This window comes from Neoarius graeffei, chromosome 10 (genome assembly GCF_027579695.1).
Source record: "Neoarius graeffei isolate fNeoGra1 chromosome 10, fNeoGra1.pri, whole genome shotgun sequence".
Lineage (NCBI taxonomy): Eukaryota > Metazoa > Chordata > Actinopteri > Siluriformes > Ariidae > Neoarius > Neoarius graeffei.
Window position 1 is genome coordinate 31,186,086 of NC_083578.1, and position 21,218 is coordinate 31,207,303.

The 21,218-nt window shown below is 42.9% G+C and overlaps 1 protein-coding gene across 1 annotated transcript; it reads left to right on the forward strand.

Moving 5' to 3' along the window:
• Positions 1 to 3,861: 3,861 nt before the first annotated feature.
• Positions 3,862 to 20,243, forward strand: actr5 (actin related protein 5). The gene is made up of 9 exons (XM_060930773.1): positions 3,862 to 4,249; positions 4,423 to 4,661; positions 5,587 to 5,756; positions 5,984 to 6,201; positions 6,316 to 6,453; positions 11,799 to 11,900; positions 12,059 to 12,198; positions 13,738 to 13,870; positions 19,585 to 20,243. The coding sequence occupies exons 1-9, from the start codon at positions 3,869 to 3,871 to the stop codon at positions 19,894 to 19,896; spliced, it is 1,833 nt and encodes a 610-aa protein (XP_060786756.1). The 5' UTR covers positions 3,862 to 3,868; the 3' UTR covers positions 19,897 to 20,243.
• The last annotated feature ends 975 nt before the right edge of the window (positions 20,244 to 21,218 follow it).

Below are 21,218 nucleotides of genomic sequence, written 5' to 3' on the forward strand. Positions count from 1 at the left end.
TCAAGGCCCGCTTCTGCACGGCACCCATTCTGGTCCTCCCGGACACCTCCCAACCATTCATCGTGGAGGTGGACGCCTCGGACAGTGGTGTCGGCGCGGTACTCTCTCAACGTTCGGAAGGAAAGCTGCACCCCTGCGCTTACTTCTCCCACCGCCTGAGTCCTGTGGAGTCCCGGTACGATGTGGGGGATCGAGAACTGTTAGCGGTCAAACTGGCCCTTGAGGAGTGGAGGCACTGGCTGGAGGGAGCGCAACATCCATTCCTGGTTTGGACTGACCACAAGAACCTGGAGTACCTCCAGCAAGCCAAGAGACTGAACCCTCGACAGGCTAGGTGGGCCCTGTTTTTCAGTCGGTTTGACTTCACCCTCTCGTACCGTCCCGGCTCCAAGAACACCAAACCTGACGCACTGTCCAGGCTGTTCTCTGCCACTAACAGGGAGAATGAAGTCGGGCCTATTATCCCGGTGTCCCGGATTGTGGCCCCTGTCCGCTGGGGTATTGAGGAGGCTGTTCGATGAGCCCAACGCCAGGACCCCGGTCCTGGGACGGGGCCACCGGGCCTCTTGTACGTCCCACATCAAGCCCGGGCCAAGGTTCTCCAGTGGGGTCACTCTTCCCCTCTCACCGCCCACCCGGGAGCTCGGAGGACCCTGGACTTCCTGAAAAGACGCTTCTGGTGGCCTAACATGGAGCAGGAAGTAAGGTCATTTGTCCTGTCCTGTGAGGTTTGCACCAGAACCAAGAACCCACGACAGCGTCCCCAGGGTCTCCTGCATCCTCTGACCATTCCCCGGCGTCCCTGGTCCCACGTGGCAGTCGACTTCATCACGGGTCTCCCTGAGTCACAAGGTAACATGGTCATTTTGGTCATTGTTGACAGATTCTCCAAGGCCTGCCGCTTCATACCTCTGTGCAAACTCCCCTCTGCTCTTGAAACAGCGAAACTTATATTTAATCATGTCTTCCGAGTCTTTGGTCTTCCACAGGACATCGTCTCAGACCGAGGGCCCCAGTTCTCCTCCCGAGTGTGGCACGGGTTCTGCAAGGTCATCGGAGCCACTGCCAGCCTCTCCTCTGGGTTTCACCCACAGTCCAATGGTCAGACGGAGAGGCTCAACCAGGACCTGGAAACCACCCTGCGAGGCCTGGCTATGGATAACCCGACATCATGGAGCACCTGGCTGCCATGGGCAGAGTACGCCCACAACACCCTGCAGTCATCGGCCACCAAGCTGTCGCCATTCCAGTGCCAATTCAGGTTCCAGCCACCTCTGTTCCCGGACCAGGAGGAGGACGCGGGGGTGCCCTCGGTCAACCAATATGTGAGACGGTGTCGCAAGACCTGGAGCAAGGTCAGGAAGACCCTCATACAGACCTCCAGAACCAACCAGACTCAGGCCAACCGCCACAGAAGACCTGCACACACTTTCCACCCTGGGCAGCGGGTTTGGCTGTCCACTAAGGACCTTCCGCTGCGGGTGGAGATCCGCAAGCTTGCTCCTCGCTACATTGGCCCCTTCAAGGTGGTGCGCAGGGTGAACCCTGTCTCCTACCGGCTCCAGTTGCCCCGGACTCTGAGGATCAACCCCACTTTCCATGTTTCCCTGTTGCGGCCTGTACTGACGTCTACGTATGCCCCTGCCCCTAGGAACCCCCCACCCCCCCGCATCTTCCAGGGGCAGACTGTGTTCACTGTGCATCGCCTGCTTGACTCCTGCCGGGTCTGCGGCGGGTTGCAATATCTGGTGGACTGGGAGGGCTATGGTCCTGAGGAGCGCTGCTGGGTTCCTGCTCGGGATGTCCTAGATAAAGAACTGTGTCGGGACTTCCATTCGGCCCATCCGGATCGCCCTGGGAACGTCAGGAGACGCTCCTGGGGGGGGGGGGGGGGGGGGGGGTCCTGTTAGGACTTGGACTGTTTTGGCCTCTAGAGGCCGCTGTTATTTCCTTTTCGTGTCTTGTTTATTTTGGCCTCTAGAGGCCGCCACTGTTCCTGTGTTTTGTGTTTTTGTTAATTGCCTGTTAGTCCTAATTATCTTCACCTGTGTCCTTAATTAGTTTGTGTATTTATACCCCTGAGTTCAGTCCTCTTGTCACGGAGTCTTTGTGCTGTTATGTTTATCTCCAGTTTCCTTTGTACTGTGTTTTGTGGATCTTCTGAGCTTTTGCATTTTTGCCTTTTTCTTTTTGAATTATACTCTTTGTTTTTGTTTTTTTTGTTTTGCCCTGGATTGTATATAGTGTACATAGTATAAATAAACCTTTTGTTACTTTTTCTACTTCTGCCTCACGCCTCTGCATTTGGGTCATTCCCCTGGTGGCCTAGTGGGGGTTTGCTGGATCATCACACCAACGAACCAGGTTCGAATCCCAGCAAAACCCTAACAGTTTTGAAACATTTCAATAATTTTCTCGTGCATTTTTTTGACAAACTGGAGATCCTCAGCCCATCTTTGCTCATTAAAGACTAGGCTTTTCCTGGATACTGATTTTGCACCAAATCATGATTACAGTCACCTGTGGACATCACCTGTTTCAAATCACATCATTATTTAACTAGTTTCCCTCATTACTAGCCCTAAACTGCCTGATCCCAACTTTTTTTTTGGAATGTGTTGTAAGCCTGAAACGCAGGAATGAATGGATATCTCATTCTCATTCATCTCATTATCTCTAGCCGCTTTATCCTGTTCTTCAAGGTCGCAGGCAAGCTGGAGCCTATCCCAGCTGACTACGGGCGAAAGGCGGGGTACACCCTGGACAAGTCGCCAGGTCATCACAGGGCTGACACATAGACACAGACAACCATTCACACTCACATTCACACCTACGGTCAATTTAGAGTCATCAGTTAACCTAACCTGCATGTCTTTGGACTGTGGGGGAAAACAGAGCACCCGGAGGAAACCCACGCAGACACGGGGAGAACATGCAAACTCCACACAGAAAGGCCCTCGCTGGCCACGGGGCTCGAACCCGGACCTTCTTGCTGTGAGGCGACAGCGTTAACCACTACACCACCATGCCGCCCTGAATGGATATTAATAAATGAAATAAATCTGACTAGACAAAACATGAAATATATTGGGTTCATACTGCCTGCAATGAAATACAAGTCAAAGTAAATTTAGAAATCAATGCTTTCTTTTTTTTTTAAATTTCCATTTTTCCATACTGTCTCAACTTTTTATGATTTGGGGTTGAATTATTCCATATTTTTGGAACCCATATTAAATAAGGACGAGACAAGAATTCCCTTAATCAGTTAAACTTTAATATATTTTACAAGGAAGCAAAGTTGAAGATGTTTAGACCACAGTATTTGGTATTATATATTATTTTATGATTTGATAAAAGTTCATATTGCAGTGTTTTCGTGACACAACCTTGGACATGAAGGTTTACACACACACTGTATGTAATAATGTTCTATGCAAATTGAACTACTTATGGAGCTAAAAAAAATTGTCATTTCAGATTACTGATGCGTTTTTCCCTCATTTGTCTGTATCACTTTTTTAAATAAACTTGTCTTCTCTACATCTTTCTTTCCTTCATGTTCAGTCCATCAGTTTGTGGTCTTTAATGTAAACGGGGACCTGATAAAAGTAGGCAGCCGCAAAGATAGGTTTGGTAAACAATGCTTATATTAATTGAATATTGACCATATACATCGTGGTCACGGTTTGTTTGTTTGTTTAAATTAAGAAAGGATGTCATCTTCAGACAGAGTAAAGTATTTCTGTTGTATTTTAGCCATTACTCTGTCGGGTTACAAAACGAGAACAACGCGGAATTCTACATGGAACACTAAATGCAGATGCGAAACGTTCCGGATCTATTTTGAAGTAACACCTATTTGAAAATGATGTCCGCCGCCAGTTCGCCTTGCAAAATATTTACGTTTCAGGACGCTAAGTGTTCCCCTGACCCTGTATTTAAAGTAAAACCCGAATGTTTACACCCGTCCCCTGTTCCGGTAGTAGTGGATAATGGATCTTTCCAAACGCGAGCCGGTTGGGCTTGTAAAGGAGAATTTGCACTTCCGGGGTTGCTGTTTAAATCCGTGGCGGCGAGAAGCAGAGGAGCAGCACGGAGTGAAACGCAGGTCGGCAATGACATCCCGAACCTGGAGCCGCTCCGCTGGCTGCTTAAGAGTCAGTTCGACCGCAATGTTGTTGTTAATTTTGAGATCCAGGAGCTCATGTTGGATTATATCTTTGTTCACCTCGGGATTGAAACGGAGGTAAGACACGAGCTCGTTTATACCTGTACACCAAGGACATCAGAACTGATTATAAATTTCATGCCACAAATTCACTTCACCTGACCAACAACACCACAGTGCAACATTAGCTGGGTGACTGAAAACCCTCTAAGACTCAACTGTAATATATCTCTGTTGTTTTCTGTAACCAGGGTCATGTGGAACATCCACTGGTCTTCACTGAGGCTCCTTGCAACCCGCTTCACTGCCGGCAGATGATGTCTGAACTGCTGTTTGAGTGTTATGGAGTTCCTCGGGTGGCATATGGTGTTGATAGCCTATTCAGTTTCTACTACAGCAGCACACAATGTGGTCTTGATAAACCTCAAACTGGCTTGGTGTTGTCTTCTGGATATCACTGTTCTCACGTGTTGCCCTTTATCAATGGCAGGTGCAGAGCTGTGGCTTGTCTTCTGTTTCCCTCAGTACTTTACACTGCCTAACATAGTATTTTTAGCGCATGTTGCATTTATTATGTTTGCACATAACTTTTATGTTCGAATCAAAAATCAACAAAATCATTAATTGCTGTAACTGTTGAACAGTTTGCTTGATATCCCCTGTTGTGTAGGCAGTGGTCTCTCAGAAACTAGATTTAAAGCATTCAGAATTTTCCTATAAACTGCTTTATAGGTCCTATAAACTGCTTCATTGTCTTGCTTAACCAAGCTCAACCCTCACGTGGAATCCCCCCTGTTGATTTTCCCCACACCACGGGAATCATCACAGCATCTAGATGTACTTTTACTGGTAGCAGCAGAGCCATGATTTGACACCGTGCTGAGGAACTTGTGGAGTAAATCTCATGTCAGAAGTTATCCTATGCTGAGTTATTGATGTTATCGATTATGGGGTTCAAAACTGTCTCACATGCTGTGTAATGGATTATCCAGATAAAGTCAGTCTCAACTGTGCTCTTCAGCGGAGTCCATGTTGCCCTAACCCAAAGTGAAGGTGAAACAATTAAGTTTAGTTAGAATATACACCACTACTGCCTGCTGGAGGCACATTTCAAACTCAGCATCTCACAGAATGCCAAGCTTTCTTTCAGTGCGGCTCAGTTAGCTGCTCAACCACCCGAGGCCCAGTTACAGAGTACAGACCTTTTTAGCTTTTAGCTCAAATGCAGATACAGGTAGACACCCCTATCTAATCCATGGTGAATATGCTAAAATAACATGTACGTTAAAATATGCTAAAATGCTAAAATAACATGTACTCTGTCTAGGGGGGCAAAAGCTACTGATGCATCCCTTATTATTATTATTATGTTGATGTACTTTCCATATTGTTCATTACTGTACATGTGTATACAGATTGGATGCTGTTAACTGTAAACGAATAAATGTCGGAGGGAGCCACGCTGCAGCATATATGCAAAGACTTCTCCAGCTGAAATATCCTGCTCATCAGGCAGCCATCACACCCAGCCGTATGGAGGAGCTACTGCATCATCACTGCTATGTGGCTGTGGATTACCAGCAGGGTAAAGCCTACAGTACATGCCCATCTTCCAATGCATTTAACATTAACAACTGACCTGGTTTCATAGAAATCCTAGTTGCTAAATGAAATTTTGTCTGTCAAGCATCATGAATTCAGGTTTTGGTGAATTTAACTGTATAAACGAAGCCCACAACTGAACAGTTGGTCTGGCATTAAAAGTCTTTGCTCTTAAAAGAAACTCTGTGTTCTGGAAATTTCCTTATATAGAGCTGGAGAAGTGGCGTAGTGCTGAGTTTTACGAAGCAGAGGTTCACCGCATGCAGCTGCCATTCTCAGGGAAGGTAGCAGGGATGTACGCTAACGTGGAAGAAAGGCAGGAGAAACGAGTGCAGCAGCTTCGCAGGCTTGAGGAGATGAGCATTCGGCACAGAGAAGAGAGGCTGCAGCAAGATCAGAAGAGACTGCACACGTTGCTTATGGTGCAGGTAAACATTTATGCACACAAGCTGAGCCCTGCATGCAAATGGACCGAAATGGTAGAGGCTCTATTGTGTTCTCACAGTGCCACCCATCTTTTTGTCTGCTTTCTTTTTATATAGGAACTCTTGGAGGAAGGTGCAGTGGAGCAATTTCACAGACGACTGATGGAGCTGAACATGGACTCAGCTGAGGAACTGCAGTCTTATATCCACAAGCTCAGTCTGAGTGTAGAGCAACACAGACTAGCTAAAGCAGAGGTACATACATCTGTGGTGTGTGAATGTGTGTTAGTATTTTTAAGAAAGCCTGAACTAGACACTGAAATGATAAATTTCATGATGTAGAAAGTTTTACTACAATTAAAGATGTCCAAAATGGGTAGCAGGTATTATTGGTACCTCACATCTCCAGAGTTTAGAGTTATATTTTTAATGTTTAACAAAGCAAAAAGCTTGATACTTTTTCAATGAAAATACTTTTTCAATATTACCACAACAAGCTTCATTCAAGTACATTTATTGAAGTCCAGAACATTTTAATGCAGTTTGTTTAGGTGTTGTGTACAGTCCCAGGCAAAAGTCTGAACACAGCTTCTAATCCAATGGTTTGTCTTTATTTTTATTAAATAAGTCACTTCATGTCTTCAAGTAATGATGGATTGTTGTTTCTCTTTACTTAGTTGAGCCATTCTTGACATAATCTGGATTACTACAGCTGTGGAATAGGGCTATTTACTGGTGTTTTTTTTTTTTTTTTTTTAATACTTTTTACCACATAATTCCATACATGTTCCATATGTTATTTCATAGTTTTGATGTCTTCAGTATTGTTCTACAATGTAAAAAATAGTCAAAATACAGGAAAACCTATGAATGAGTAGGTGTGTCCAAACTTTTTGATTACATGTAGTGTAACTCTGGAGGTAATTAAATGAATTAACTACATGGTGGTATGATTATATTTGACATAGTACCACCAAATGTGATTTTCCCAAGGCATTTGCTTGCTATGTCATTAGCTAGTAAAACATATATTCATCATCATAATGGGCATGGACACTGTGTCAGATCCCATGCAACATCTTTGGCTTTTTTTTGAGGACTGTTGTCGTCGTCGATCGTGTAATTTCCATCATATAGGAATTGCTACGTTAAGCAGCCAGTTGATCGTGTCCCGGTCCAACAATGCCAGGCCTCTATGGCCATGTGGGGCACCAAAGGTCGGGCACTCATTGATGATGTGCGAGAACGTCTGGCTAGCCCCACATTGGCAGGCGTCTGAGGGGCTTGCTCCTGTCATCTTCAGGAAGGACTTGGTCCTCCCCCAGCCTGTTTGGAGGCGGTTGAGCCGAACCCATGCCTTCCGTGGGAGGGTATGTCCAGGTGGTATTAGAGAAGGGGTGCTGATGAAGGAGTGCAGGTTGGTGTTTAAGTCCTTCCATTCATCGCTCCATCTCCTTTCCATCCATGTGTCGGAGGCAGGGCCAGATCTTATAAGCTCGGCAGCTCTAGTGGCGAAATGTTGCCTCGAGATCCGTTGGAGTGTGTCCTGCGGTGCTAGGATGATGCTATTTCCGCCAGGTTGAATTGCCTTCTCTGCGAGTTTGAGGATCTGAAAGTCGCGCCTTATTTTTGATGGATGGATTCCGGATAGTACGGGTAGCATCTCTGTTGGAGTTGGCTTCAGAGTGCCAGAGATGATGCGCATTGCTTCACTGAGGACAACATCGACTGATTTAGTGTGGATACTATGAGACCAGGCTGCTGCAGCATATTCGGCAGTGGAGTACACAAGCGCGAGAACTGATGTGCACAATGTCGTGAAACTGGCTCCCCACTCTAGGCCACAGAGTTTCCTTATTAGGTTGACGTGCTTGGATGTTTTGTTGGCGACGTTCTTTAAGTGAGGCTCAAATGTTAAGCTGCGGTCAAGTGTGACGCCCAGGTAAACAGGTACAGGGTCGAATCTTAGCTTCTTGCCCTCCATTCTCACTTCAAGCTCCGTTTTGGCAAGTCGGGTTGACAGTTGGTAGATCGAACAGACAGTCTTTGACTCGCTTACTTTCAGATGCCAAAGACGAAAATAGCTGCAGAGAATAGATAAATCTGCCTCTAGAATGGTCTGGATCTCCTCGTATGTTTTGGCTTGGGCCGCAATTGCACCGTCGTCCGCATATAGGTACTTAGTTGCCGAGGTGGCAGGGTAGTCCGCGGTGTAGATGTTGAAGAGGATGGGAGCAAGTACGGATCCCTGTGGTAAGCCGTTTCGGATCTGGCGATTTCTGCTTCGCTCACCGCTTGAGGTTCTGGAGCATGAGCATAATGAACTTCACGAGCTTCACATCAGGGATCATTTGTAGGCGCTTCAGATAGAGGCCACGATGCCACACGGTGTCGTAGGCGGCTGTTAGATCAATGTATACAACTCCAACTTTTTCTTTCTTCTGAAAGGCACCTTCTATGTCATTTACAAGGTGAACTATTTGGTCTGTTGTGGATCTACCTTTACGAAAACCTGCCTGGGCTTGTGGAAAATTTATTTCCACAATGTCGTTGATGCGCGCCAGGATTACACTCTCCATCAGCTTGTATGGTATACAAAGCAGTGAGATTGGCCTGTAGCTCTTGGGATCTTCAGCAGGTTTCTTAGGTTTGAGGATAGCAACCACATTGGCCTTGGGCCAGATAGCAGGAATGGTCAGGGTTGACAGGCAGTTTGAGAGGAACAGGCGTAGACAGTTAAGGGCGTTGAACCCCAAGTCCTTGAGGAATTCTGTGTGGACCAGGTCTATTCCAGGAGCTTTGCCGTTTTTCAGGCACAGAATAGCATCCATGAGTTGTTCTAAAGTCACTGGTCCAGAGAGGCCAGATGAGGCAGGTTGTGATGCAGTGGCTTCTCTTATTTCCCTGTTAACCTTGTAGGTGTGACGCTTGGATTCAGTGCTCTTGTCTCTCCATTTCCCGTTCTCCACAAGCACAGATGCGATAGAATTAGCAGTAACAAGGCAAGGCTTGGGTTTGCTGCCTTGTCCTGAAAGGCTGTTGATCGTACTCCATGCCTTCCGGCTTGAGTGGATAAAGTCGATTGATATGACCCTTTCCTCCCAGCGTGCTTGCCTCTTTTCTCTGAGGATCTGCATTAAGTGGTCGCTTTTGGATGGTTTCTCCTCAATGCTAGCAGCGTTATAGGCTTGGAAGGCTGCCTCGCACTCACTGTCCCAGCAGGGGATATAGCTGTTACATCTGTCCTGGGAAATGGAGGCCTTAGCGGCTGAGTTAAGCATGGATGTAAAAGCCTTGTAACTTTTGTGATTAACTGTTGTGATTAACCCCTTAAACTTCCAGGATTAGGCCCTGTCCACACGGCAACGGATTCGGGTGACTCCGATACAGTTGCTTATCATTTAGGCCTGGCGTCCACACGGCACCGGCGTTTTGGGTGCCCAAAACGCAATCTTTTTGAGAACGGGTTCCAGAGTGGAAAGATCTGGCAACGTTGCCATTGTGAAGTCGTCTGGATGAGTAGAACGGATTTGTTTACGATGACGTCACAACCACATGACTGTGAGTGCTTCACGCCGGGTAGAAGTGTAACGAACTCGATGCGAGTTGTCAACAAATCCTATAACTTGGTTCATGAAACGCGCTTACAAAATATTTTCACTGTGAATATTTATTGTGTAATGGTGCAAAGTGAGAGAGAGAGAGAGAGAGAGAGAGAGACTCTGCCCTTAGGGCAGAGTCAATCTCGCTAGCAAAAATAGGGAAAAAAAGGAGCGATCTCACCTCTTCAGATGTTGTTTTACAGTAAGTCCTACAATACATTCCTCAAAAAGGACGTAGAAGAGCAAATTAATCCATCAACGTGTAGCATTCAGTTTATTCCGGACCATTAAAGACGCCGCCTTCCGCGTAGAATCGTACGTCATCCTCGCCGCCATATTGGATAGGTCAAAGCGGAGAATAAAGATTAGCTGCGTTTAACTGTACCGTCCAAACAAGATCACATGGGATTACCTTTCATAGGTGAGAAACAACAAATTAATCCATCAACGTGTAGTATTCAATTTATTCCGGACCATTAAAGACGTCGCCTTCCGCGTAGAATCATACGTCATCCTCGCCGCCATATTGGATAGGTCAAAGCGGAGAATAAAGATTAGCTGCGTTTAACTGTACCGTCCAAACGGGATCACATGGGATTGCCTTTCACAGGTGAGACTGGAAAAATACTTTTCATTGTATTTGGTCATTATAATGTAATTTTACGAACAGATTTTCCTGACTTTGTGGCTAATATGAAGTCTCGCGCATAATAGTTTATGCGCATGCGTCCTTACTTCTTCTATTCTTCTGGTGTCTCCGAAGGGACCGTCTTACAGCGCCCCTAGAGGTGTGGCATGTGTATTGCATCGTTTTCAGCAAGCGTTGCGTTGCCATATGGACCTGATATTTTACTGATCGTTGCCCATTTGGACGCGATATATTTTTAAATAACATCTCGTTGCCGTTGTCGTGTGGATGTAGCCTTAATCTATGGGCAGTGTTAATTTTATTGATAAAGGTCTTTTTTTTTTTCCAAAGACAAAACGCTAAATAAATGAAAATAAACTCTTGTGACTTTTTTCCTCAGTGAATAGGAATGAGAGAAAAAATGTCAAATGTTTGATTAGGTATTGTTGATATCTACGGGAGTGTATTGCTGCCACACCAGAAAAAAAGGGGGGGAAAATCAGTATCATGTAATGACAAGTTTATTGTTCTAACAATATATTTTTCATGTGGTTATAATAATATACTTTCACATTATTACGTGAAACGTTTTGCGTTATAACGTGATCATTTATATTGTTGATATAATGTGATTATAATGTGATCACTTTAAACTCATGTTTGAATCTATATGGTTTGAATGAGGTGTGCAGAGAATAAACTGGGTAATCTGGCTCATTTACATGATTTAATCAAGTTCTGCTTCATGCTTGGGTCGAGACATGGTGAGATTCTGCTGTTATTGAACATGGTGGATGACATTGTGATAAGTATGTGCACTTGAAGAAGGATTTTAAAATATATATGGGGCTGTACAGAAGGAAGAATGAGTCTGACATGCTGGAGGTAGCTGGTAATCATGGAGCCGTCCGTGCCCTTCCAACTGCTCAATGAGAAATGATGCTACCTCCAGTGGGTCAGAAAAGTTTCACGTTTTAGCATTATAAATGATCAGGTTTTAACATGAAACCAAATTATCATGTTATAATATGAAACATTTCATGTAATAACGTGAAAATGTATTATGACGTGAAACATATATTGTTAGAACAAACTTTTTTTCTTTTTTTCTGGTGTGGCAACAATACACTTCCATTGATATCTACTTGTTCTTCACTCAGTATAAACAAATGTAAATGATTTATGGTTGTAATGTGTATTTTATGTATATGTACACACAATGTGTATTTTGAAATGTGAGTTCTGAACATCTTTTGAAAGCTAAATACTGCAACTCCCTTTTTGAATTGAGATAGTCTATGCTGTGTAATGGTCTAGTTCTGATTTAATAGGTATGTGCTTGTGATTTTGTTTTTGTCCTGTGATCTTAGATTGCAGATTTGGAGCAGTTGGAGCAGCATGTGGATGAAGGTGACTTGGAGGTTGATGTGAATAAAGAGAGTGCTGAACATGAAAAAGCTGATAATATTCAGGTGAGGTAATATTACTTCTTTATATGAACTCATGATATAACTGAAGACCATCTTCTTTCTAGTTCATTTCCAAAATTTCCTTCTCCTTATTAATTATCATGAATAATGCTTGAACTAACTTACACTATTTTTACTCCCTGCTCATGTTTCTTATGTAGCCAGTGTTTAACATGGCAGAGTACCACCAGCTGTTTGTGGGAACTGAGAGACTGCGGGCACCAGAGGTCCTGTTTCGTCCTTATCTGATTGGTGAAGAGCAGATGGGCCTCACTGAGGCGCTCCAGTTTGTACTAGAACAGTGAGCTCATTTCTTACATTTGTGACCTAGCATCAAGTTGATCAACTTCAAAGACGATTAATCTAAAATGATCATCATATCGTTCATTACTCATTCTTTTTAGGAATGGTTGAGAATTGAAGATCATTAAATAGATAATTTAGTGGTTGACTGTTAAACATTACTAGGTGCAAAGTTATACCCCCGCTCCGAAGGAGAGGGGGTATACTGGTTTACCTCTGTCCATCCATCCATATCTCCGTCCGTCCGAAACACCCTTTTTCTCAGCAACCACAAATCCTACCCACTTGGTAGGATTTGTGGTTTATTTCAGCTTGGGGTTCTATACCATGCATACCGTTTTCAGGTCTGTCCCACATTGACTTCCTGTTTACAGACTGAATGTATTTACGAAACATATAGGGTGGATTTTGACGCTATTTCAAGAAGCAAAATGCTATTTCAAAATGACAGTTTACCAGGATGCTATTTGAAATACCTGGGGAGAACCCTGCTCTTTACTTGTTTCAGGGTGAATTATTTGTTGAAGTCAGCATTCATAATAAGTGTCCTATTCCTTCGATTGCTTGCGTTCTGATGTAAGGGACAGCAGGAGTATACGTAAGTGAGCAGTAGCTCACAGTTGATCTTGTTAATTATTAGTTTCAGGAAGAAAAAAATTTCTTATTTTAAAAATCATCTGACCACCAGAGGGCATTGTTTCTTACTAGGAATCCATTCTCATTCAGCTTTGTAAACCCAGTCAAGTTATTGGTAACATATCCATAACTAAACACAAGTCATAAATAAAATCACATGGATTCTTTCTCTTCTCACCTTTGCCATTTTGTGATTTTTTTTTTTTTTTTCTTCTATCGAACCTAAAATATTTTTAATTTAAGGATTAAATATTGGATGTAGGGTGGCACGGTGGTGTAGTGGTTAGCGCTGTCGCCTCACAGTAAGAAGGTCCGGGTTCAAGCCCCGTGGCCGGCGAGGGCCTTTCTGTGCAGAGTTTGCATGTTCTCCCCGTGTGTTTGCTCCGGTTTCCCCCACAGTCCAAAGACATGCAGGTTAGGTTAACTGGTGACTCTAAATTGACCGTAGGTGTGAATGTGAATGGTTGTCTGTGTCTATGTGTCAGCCCTGTGATGACCTGGCGACTTGTCCAGGGTGCCCCGCCTTTCGCCCGTAGTCAGCTGGGATAGGCTCCAGCTTGCCTGCGACCCTGTAGAACAGGATAAAGCGGCTAGAGATAATGAGATGAGATATTGGATGTACTACTTCATTTTAATTACACAGCTCTATATTTAGTTCTACCTTTGCCAGGGATAATGGATCAATTAGGCGTAAAAATATGTTCTCATTTTCTGACTGATTAAATTAAATGAGATGTAACCTTTTTATTTTTATGTTTGTTTACTGAATTTGTTTGGTAATTTGTGAATTGTTGCTTAGAATTATGTGTCAGATTTAGGTTGATATAATAATTTCAAAGCTTAAGCGTATGCATATAGTGGGATTTAATGCTCAGAAGTGCAGTGCATTTGTGTTGTGCAGGTACTCTCCAGAACTGCAGGCAATGCTGGCTGAAAATGTTTATCTGACTGGAGGGAACCTCCTTTACCCTGGAGTTAAAGAGAGAGTTGAGAGAGAACTGCTTGCTATGCGGCCCTTCCAGTCACACTTTAAGGTAACAAAGAGATCTAGTCATACACTATCTTTTAGTAGTGTTTTTTATTTGCAGTACCAGAATATAGTATTGTTTTGTCACATCTGAGATCATATATCAAATCAAAATATTGGAAAAAGTTCATTTTTTCATAATTTAATTCAAAAAGGTAAACTTTCATATATTCTGTATTCATTACACATAAAGTGAAATATTTCAAGGCTTTTTTTTTGTTGTTGTTTTAATTTTGATGATTATGGCTTGTAGGTCATGAAAATCAGAAATCCAGTATCTCAGATTATTAGAATATTTCATTTCGAGTTTGAGTAAAACAGTATAAATACTGTGGATCTCTGTCTAGTTCAGTACACACAACCACAATCATGAGGAAGACTGCTGACTTGACAGTTGTCCAGAAGATGATCATTGACACCCTCCACAAAGAGGGTAAGCCACAGAAGGTCATTGTTGAAAAGGCTGGCTGGAAAAGGTGCACAAGCAACAGGGATTTCTGATTTTCATGAGCTATAAGCCATACTCATCAAAATATATATTAAAACAACTTTAAATATTTCACTTTACATGTAATAAATATAGAATCTATGAAATACGCCACTCGTAATTTTCATAAGCACTACATCCAGGACACAGAGAACCAAAACCATGACCTAAATCTCTATGTCCCTGGCGAGGAAATCAAATAATTGTTCTGATAAATTTGGGTAGGGCGGCACGGTGGTGTAGTGGTTAGCGCTGTCGCCTCACAGCAAGAAGGTCCTGGGTTCGAGCCCCGGGGCTGGCGAGGGCCTTTCTGTGCGGAGTTTGCATGTTCTCCCCGTGTCCGCGTGGGTTTCCTCCGGGTGCTCCGGTTTCCCCCACAGTCCAAAGACATGCAGGTTAGGTTAACTGGTGACTCTAAATTGACCGTAGGTGTGAATGTGAGTGTGAATGGTTGTCTGTGTCTATGTGTCAGCCCTGTGATGACCTGGCGACTTGTCCAGGGTGTACCCCGCCTTTCGCCTGTAGTCAGCTGGGATAGGCTCCAGCTTGCCTGCGACCCTGTAGAAGGATAAAGCGGCTAGAGATAATGAGATGAGATGAATGATAAATTTGGGTACTTGTATTTGTGTCTATATAATAAAAAGAAAATTGCACATTGGCTTGAAAATATGAAGTTTATCTTCTCGTGTTGGAAAAACTCACATTTTTCATATGAAATACATCGCAGATCTGAGTGACAAATTTTCTGCTATTTCACTCTGACGTTACTCCGTGTTTTCCCCTTGACCTGGCACGCGTTGTCAAAATGGTGAACCGGTTCAAAATTAAAATTCTTTTGATTTAACTTGCATATTTTTGTGGATGCATCCATATAATATAAAGAACATTACACGGTGGCGCGAAGATATGAAGTTTTTCTTCTTGTGTTGAAAATATTTTCGCTTATTTGTGTTGCTCAGTCATGAATATATACATTCACCACTTGGGTAAACTTCATATCTTCGTGTGTGTGTGTGTGTGTGTGTGTACATATAGGGTTTCCCCATAAGCGTCATAGCATAGCGGCCCCGCTACGCTTAATTTATTGACTAATGCGCTTAGTGACATGCTGCTGCGCGTTTACAATTTAGCCCTACAGTATAAAACTAGAATCAACATCAGGGCTCGACATTAATGAGTCTGGATGGGACAAGTGAGTTTGGTCCGGATGGGACATGCTGAAGTATTTCCAACTCTCCTGGAAGTTCCAGGAGTCTCCCGCATATTGATATTGACTCCATGAGAGAGCGTGCGAGCGCATGCTGATTGCTCTGGCTGTGTCCGAAATCACTCACTCATTCACTACTCACTATATAGAGGACTATATAGTGAGCTCATTGGTAAAATGAGGAGGGGAAAAAAAAAAACACACCACTTTCGGACACTACACCGCCATTATTGTCGCACAATTAAAACATGCCAGATCAGTTGGCTGTTGAGTTTTCAAAATAACAAATACATTTATTTTTTTCGCGGTCTGGTTTCCATCAAATCCTGCACTCTGATTGGCTGGCGAGCGGGTCCGTATCCTATGATACGGACCTCTGGCGACTCGCTTGTTCACAACAACAACAAACACAGTAGCAATTTGTCAACATTTATTTTCGTATTTCTCAGGAGAATAGCATTAATTTTACAGCATGGATAGCAATAACAACAGTCTTCACAGCGAAAGCGAGTTTTACTACCCTGAGGAAGACGAAATAAAAGAAAACATTTCAGGAGAAAGCTAAAAACCTGTAACTGCTGCCAACGATGAGCAAAAACATGGCTGAATGACTCAATTTTGTATAAATAGGGGACTACATAGGTGGCAAAATGTAGTTTTTTTTCCTGCCATGGAAGTGCACTTGTATACTGAGGAGGAAGCCATTTGCATTACAGCCGTGAATGAGGATTCAAAATGGCAGCTCGCCTCGGCTCTCCTTTTTGGGCGCTCTCGTTTTCTGTTAGAATTTGGTAAAGAAAAAAAATAAACATTATTTACCAGCTTAAGGTCGGTCCGTATGGTGAAATACCATGACCTCGGCCTTGAATACTGACCTCAGCCCAGAGGGCCTCGGTCAGTGCTTTTAAGACCTTGGTCACGGTATTTCACGACACAGACCTCCCAACTGGTAAATAGCATGTATTTTTGTGATAAATAGATATATTCTACTGAGCGTATTTCCCTCATTAATAAATACAAAGTACTTTGTGTCTGCTGCACCTTTCAGATCTTTTAAATCAAGGCTGAATATTTTCTTCTTTGCTGCTGCCTTTTATTAAATCAAATTTGAGGCTTTTGATTAGTTCCTCGCTCTGCACTGCAACTTTTATTCTTATTTTATCTGTCTCATTTTAGCTTTTTTCTATTCTCTTACTATTTTTAATTGTACTTAAATGTCTGTTTGTGTTTCTTCCTCTGTCCATTCACCCCCAACACACACAGTCCCCCCCCCAGCACGACCACAATGCATGATGGTATATATTGCTTGGTTAGTGACCATCAGTTGTACACTACTTTTCATGGTGCATTGTGGGATACTACAAGTCCACTATATAGGGTGTAATAATTCTCACTATACATTCGGACAGCACTACAAAATGGCAAACTCACTATATAGTCCACTATATAGTGAGTCATGTATGATTTCAGACATAGGGTCTGCCTTGTTAAGTAGACCAATCAGTTTTCTGTGTGGGCAGGCTTTACGTCTTCTCTCCCGGACAGAGAGAGAGAGCACACATCCTGATTGCTCAGTCTTGCTAAGTAGACCAATCAGTGTTCTGTGTGGGCAGGCTTTACATCTTCTCTCCCAGACCGAGAGTCCTTCAGTTCAGTGTATCCAGGAATGTCATGGCAGAGTGCCCCAAAAAACCAAAATACAAAACCCACTTCACCTCAGACTACACAAAAGTGTACCCTTGCCTAATAAGAGTAAAAATAATGAGTGTTACGCACTGTGCTGTTCATAACAGTGACTTTACTGTTTGTAACAGTGACCATGGCGGGGTAAACAATTGTAAAAAACATGTTGAGTTTAACAGTGTCATTTGTTCATGTGCAGATTATTTATATGAGCTGGCTCACTGCTAAGGCTACACAATAAGGCCAAACTCCTTGAAGACTTGCTTAAAGTTGCAACAGAATATAAAGTATGAGTTAAATAATACTAATAAGCAGTTTACATAAATAGTATAAGCAGTCTACATATTTTGTCACATTTTCTACATATAAGCTGATCTAATTCGGTTTACAGATAAGAGAAAATTACTCAGATTATTACATATAGTGGCCCCAGACAATATAGCAATGATACCTTATGCTTATATATCTTTTAGGGACCACATCTTTTAGGGATTGTTGAAAATCACCATTTTTATAGTAATTATTCCAGAGTTGCATTAATAAAGTTCCAACAAATCTAGTTCAATCCCCTGAGTGATCTGGCTGTGTTATTGCTTACAAAATTCCAGGGAAGCCGAGTATAGCAGGTGTGTGTGTGTGTGTAAAAAAAAAAAAATAATAATAATAACCATGACATATCTAATTATAGATTATTTTCCTGTGAATTTATCGAAATCAAAGAAATAGCGATCAAATACCTCAAAATAAATACCTGTGGTGAATCGTCATTTCATTTGGACATTTTATTGTATTTTTCTTTCGTATGGCAGAAGTGGAACCTGACATGGTCTTCTGCTGTTGTACCCCATCTACCTCGAGTAGACATGTTATGCATTCAGAGATGCTTTTCTTCTCACTAGAATTGTACAGAGTATTTAATGAGTTACTGTTCTGAGTTACTATAGCCTTTTTGTCAGTTCTAAGCAGTCTGGCCAATCTCCATTGACCTCTCTCATCAACAGGGTATTTTGATTTGCAGAACTGCCACTCGCTAGCTGTTTTATTCTTTATTGTGCCATTCTGAGTAAACTCTAGAGACTGTTGTGCATAAAAATCCCATTAGATAGATAAGTTATAGAAATATTCACACAAGCCCATCTGGCACAGACAATCTTGCCACAGTCCAAAAAAAAATACAGTTTTTCCCCATTCTGATGGTTGATGTGAACATTACCTGAAACTGCTGACCCATGTGTGCATGACTTTATGCATTGCACTGCTACCACACTATTGGCTGATTTAGATAATTGCATGAATGAGTAATAATAATAGAATAAGTTCAACTTGTATAGCGCCTTTCTCACACCCAAGGTCACTTTACAATTAAAAAAAAAAAAGTCCACCAAAAGAGGGTCAGGATATAACTCCAGTAGCATAGCTGCTCACAATCCCACCAAAAGGCACATGAATGTATGTCCCACACCGCCTGCACAGCTGCTGCAACACCACCGGGCAACATTGCTCGGACCATTGCTCTCTGAATCCACAAAGCGAGCACAGAAGCACTGCTGCAAAGAGCACTGGTATGTCTGAAACCGCCTGTACAGCCACCACCGGACAACATCAATCAGAACACTACACCAAGCACTACTGCACAGAGTGCTGGACAACCTTGATGTTAAAAAGAGCAATGAGCTCCCTGCAGTCCATAGTGAGAAGCACAGGCATCACCCATTACAGACCAAGGCCTGAAGGGACCTGACACCCAAAACTAGGTCTGGCGCTTCGCCACAACCAGCAGACAAAGCATTCAAACAAAGAACAAACATCAAACCATACAATCACAAAAAGAAAAACAAAGGAGGGGGGGGAAGAAAAAGCTCCGGTAAGAAGTAGTAGCCAAAATGCGTACAGCGTACTCGCAACCGGCAACAGAGTAGGTGTACAGGTGTTCCTATTAAAGTGTTCAGTGAGTGTAATTATAGTATATTGGTTTTAACTAAGTGCTACAGCTCACTCTGGACATTAGAATATCTGCTTAAAATGGTGATAAAGTGTGTTTGTGTTATGTTAATTGGCATTTTGGCAACTTTCACATACCACCACATTTAAAAATATGTAGGTTATTCACTATCGTATGGATTCTCAGGTCTGCGGATGAATGAGCAACTTTCATGTAAATGACTGTTTTTGAAATGGCAACATGATTTATACCCTAAATTCCTCTCAACTTATTAATTTTCAATATTTGCATAAGACAATTTACACAAAGGTCCCAACATTTAGGAGAATGTCACTAAAGAATTTTGGTAACATTTAAGATTTATACAGCAGGGAGAACAACAAATCTTTTTGTCTTTCTCAGGTCTCATTGGCATCTCGGCCATCTCTGGATGCCTGGTTTGGGGCACGCGAGTGGGCTTTAAGAAATGTGACTGGATCTCATGGCTGGATCAGCCGCCAGGACTATGAAGAGAAAGGGGGAGAGTACCTGAGTGAGCACTGCTCATCCAATGTCTTCATCCCCATGTGGCTCAGCAAACCAGCAGCACGCAGTAATGAACTGTCATTTTTAGCCACAGAACATGCTCAGGATATTAGTGCTTCAGCTCCAAGCTTAAACACTGATGTGGTCTGTGACCCAAACAGTGACTCTTCAGGGGTTACATTGTTATAATAGACTGGTTGCATGTCCTGTCATATTCCTTATTCAGAAGTTGCCCCATCAAAATGCCTGTATAACTCCAAGTGCAGACAGCAATTGTATTATTCTGAACTTTGTCTGTTCAGACAAATCACCATTATTTGCATTTTGTCTAGAGCACTGGATACTGAGAGGGAGTACTTTTATAGCAATATTATCCATACTTTTTTTTTATGCTACTTCTTTCTTCAGCCCATTTGTACAGTGCATATAACTTAATCACCTAGATTAGCTTATTCTTAGATTTACTGGAAAAAGGACAAAGTATTGCTCAAAAGGTTTTCAAAAACCTTTTTTAAAAATTGTGTGTAGTAAATTTTTAAGAAAATTGCCTTTTTTTGATTGCATAGTGAAAGTGCATTCAGTTTTCAATAAAGCAGTTTTTGAACTGATACCAGTTTGTAGAAATCATCCTTCAACTGCGGTGTCTGTTTCTTTTATTAATTTTAACCTTACTGACACACTCCATGATTTATGAAGACACTTGGCGACATGTCTCAGCAAAGCTATGAGCTTTGGTAACTGCTTTATCATTGTAGTTCATCTGTCTGGTGATTCTGTTGCAAATTTACTCTGTCTTGTGATTGAGCATTCTTACTGAGATAGTCTCTTTAGCTTGATGTTAGCATTATCTCATCTCTCATCTCATTATCTCTAGCCGCCTTATCCTTCTACAGGGTCGCAGGCAAGCTGGAGCCTATCCCAGCTGACTATGGGCGAAAGGCGGGGTACACTCTGGACAAGTCACCAGGTCATCACAGGGCTGACACATAGACACAGACAACCATTCACACTCACATTCACACCTACGGTCAATTTAGAGTCACCAGTTAACCTAACCTGCATGTCTTTGGACTGTGGGGGAAACCGGAGCACCCGGAGGAAACCCACGCGGACACGGGGAGAACATGCAAACTCCACACAGAAAGGCCCTCGCCGGCCACGGGGCTCGAACCCAGGACCTTCTTGCTGTGAGGCGACAGCGCTAACCACTACACCACCGTGCCGCCCGTTAGCATTATCTGTAACTTTGAAAAGAGGAAATTACTTCTATATGAGAAGCAGAAGTGGCAGTTTACCAAGTCCTGTTTTCTTTTGGAGGTGGAATTGAGTACACCACAGGTAAATATCATCTCATTATCTCTAGCCGCTTTATCCTGTTCTACAGGGTCGCAGGCAAGCTGGAGCCTACCCCAGCTGACTATGGGCGAGAGGCAGGGTACACTCTGGACAAGTCACCAGGTCATCACAGGGCTGACACATAGACATAGACAACCATTCACACTCACATTCAC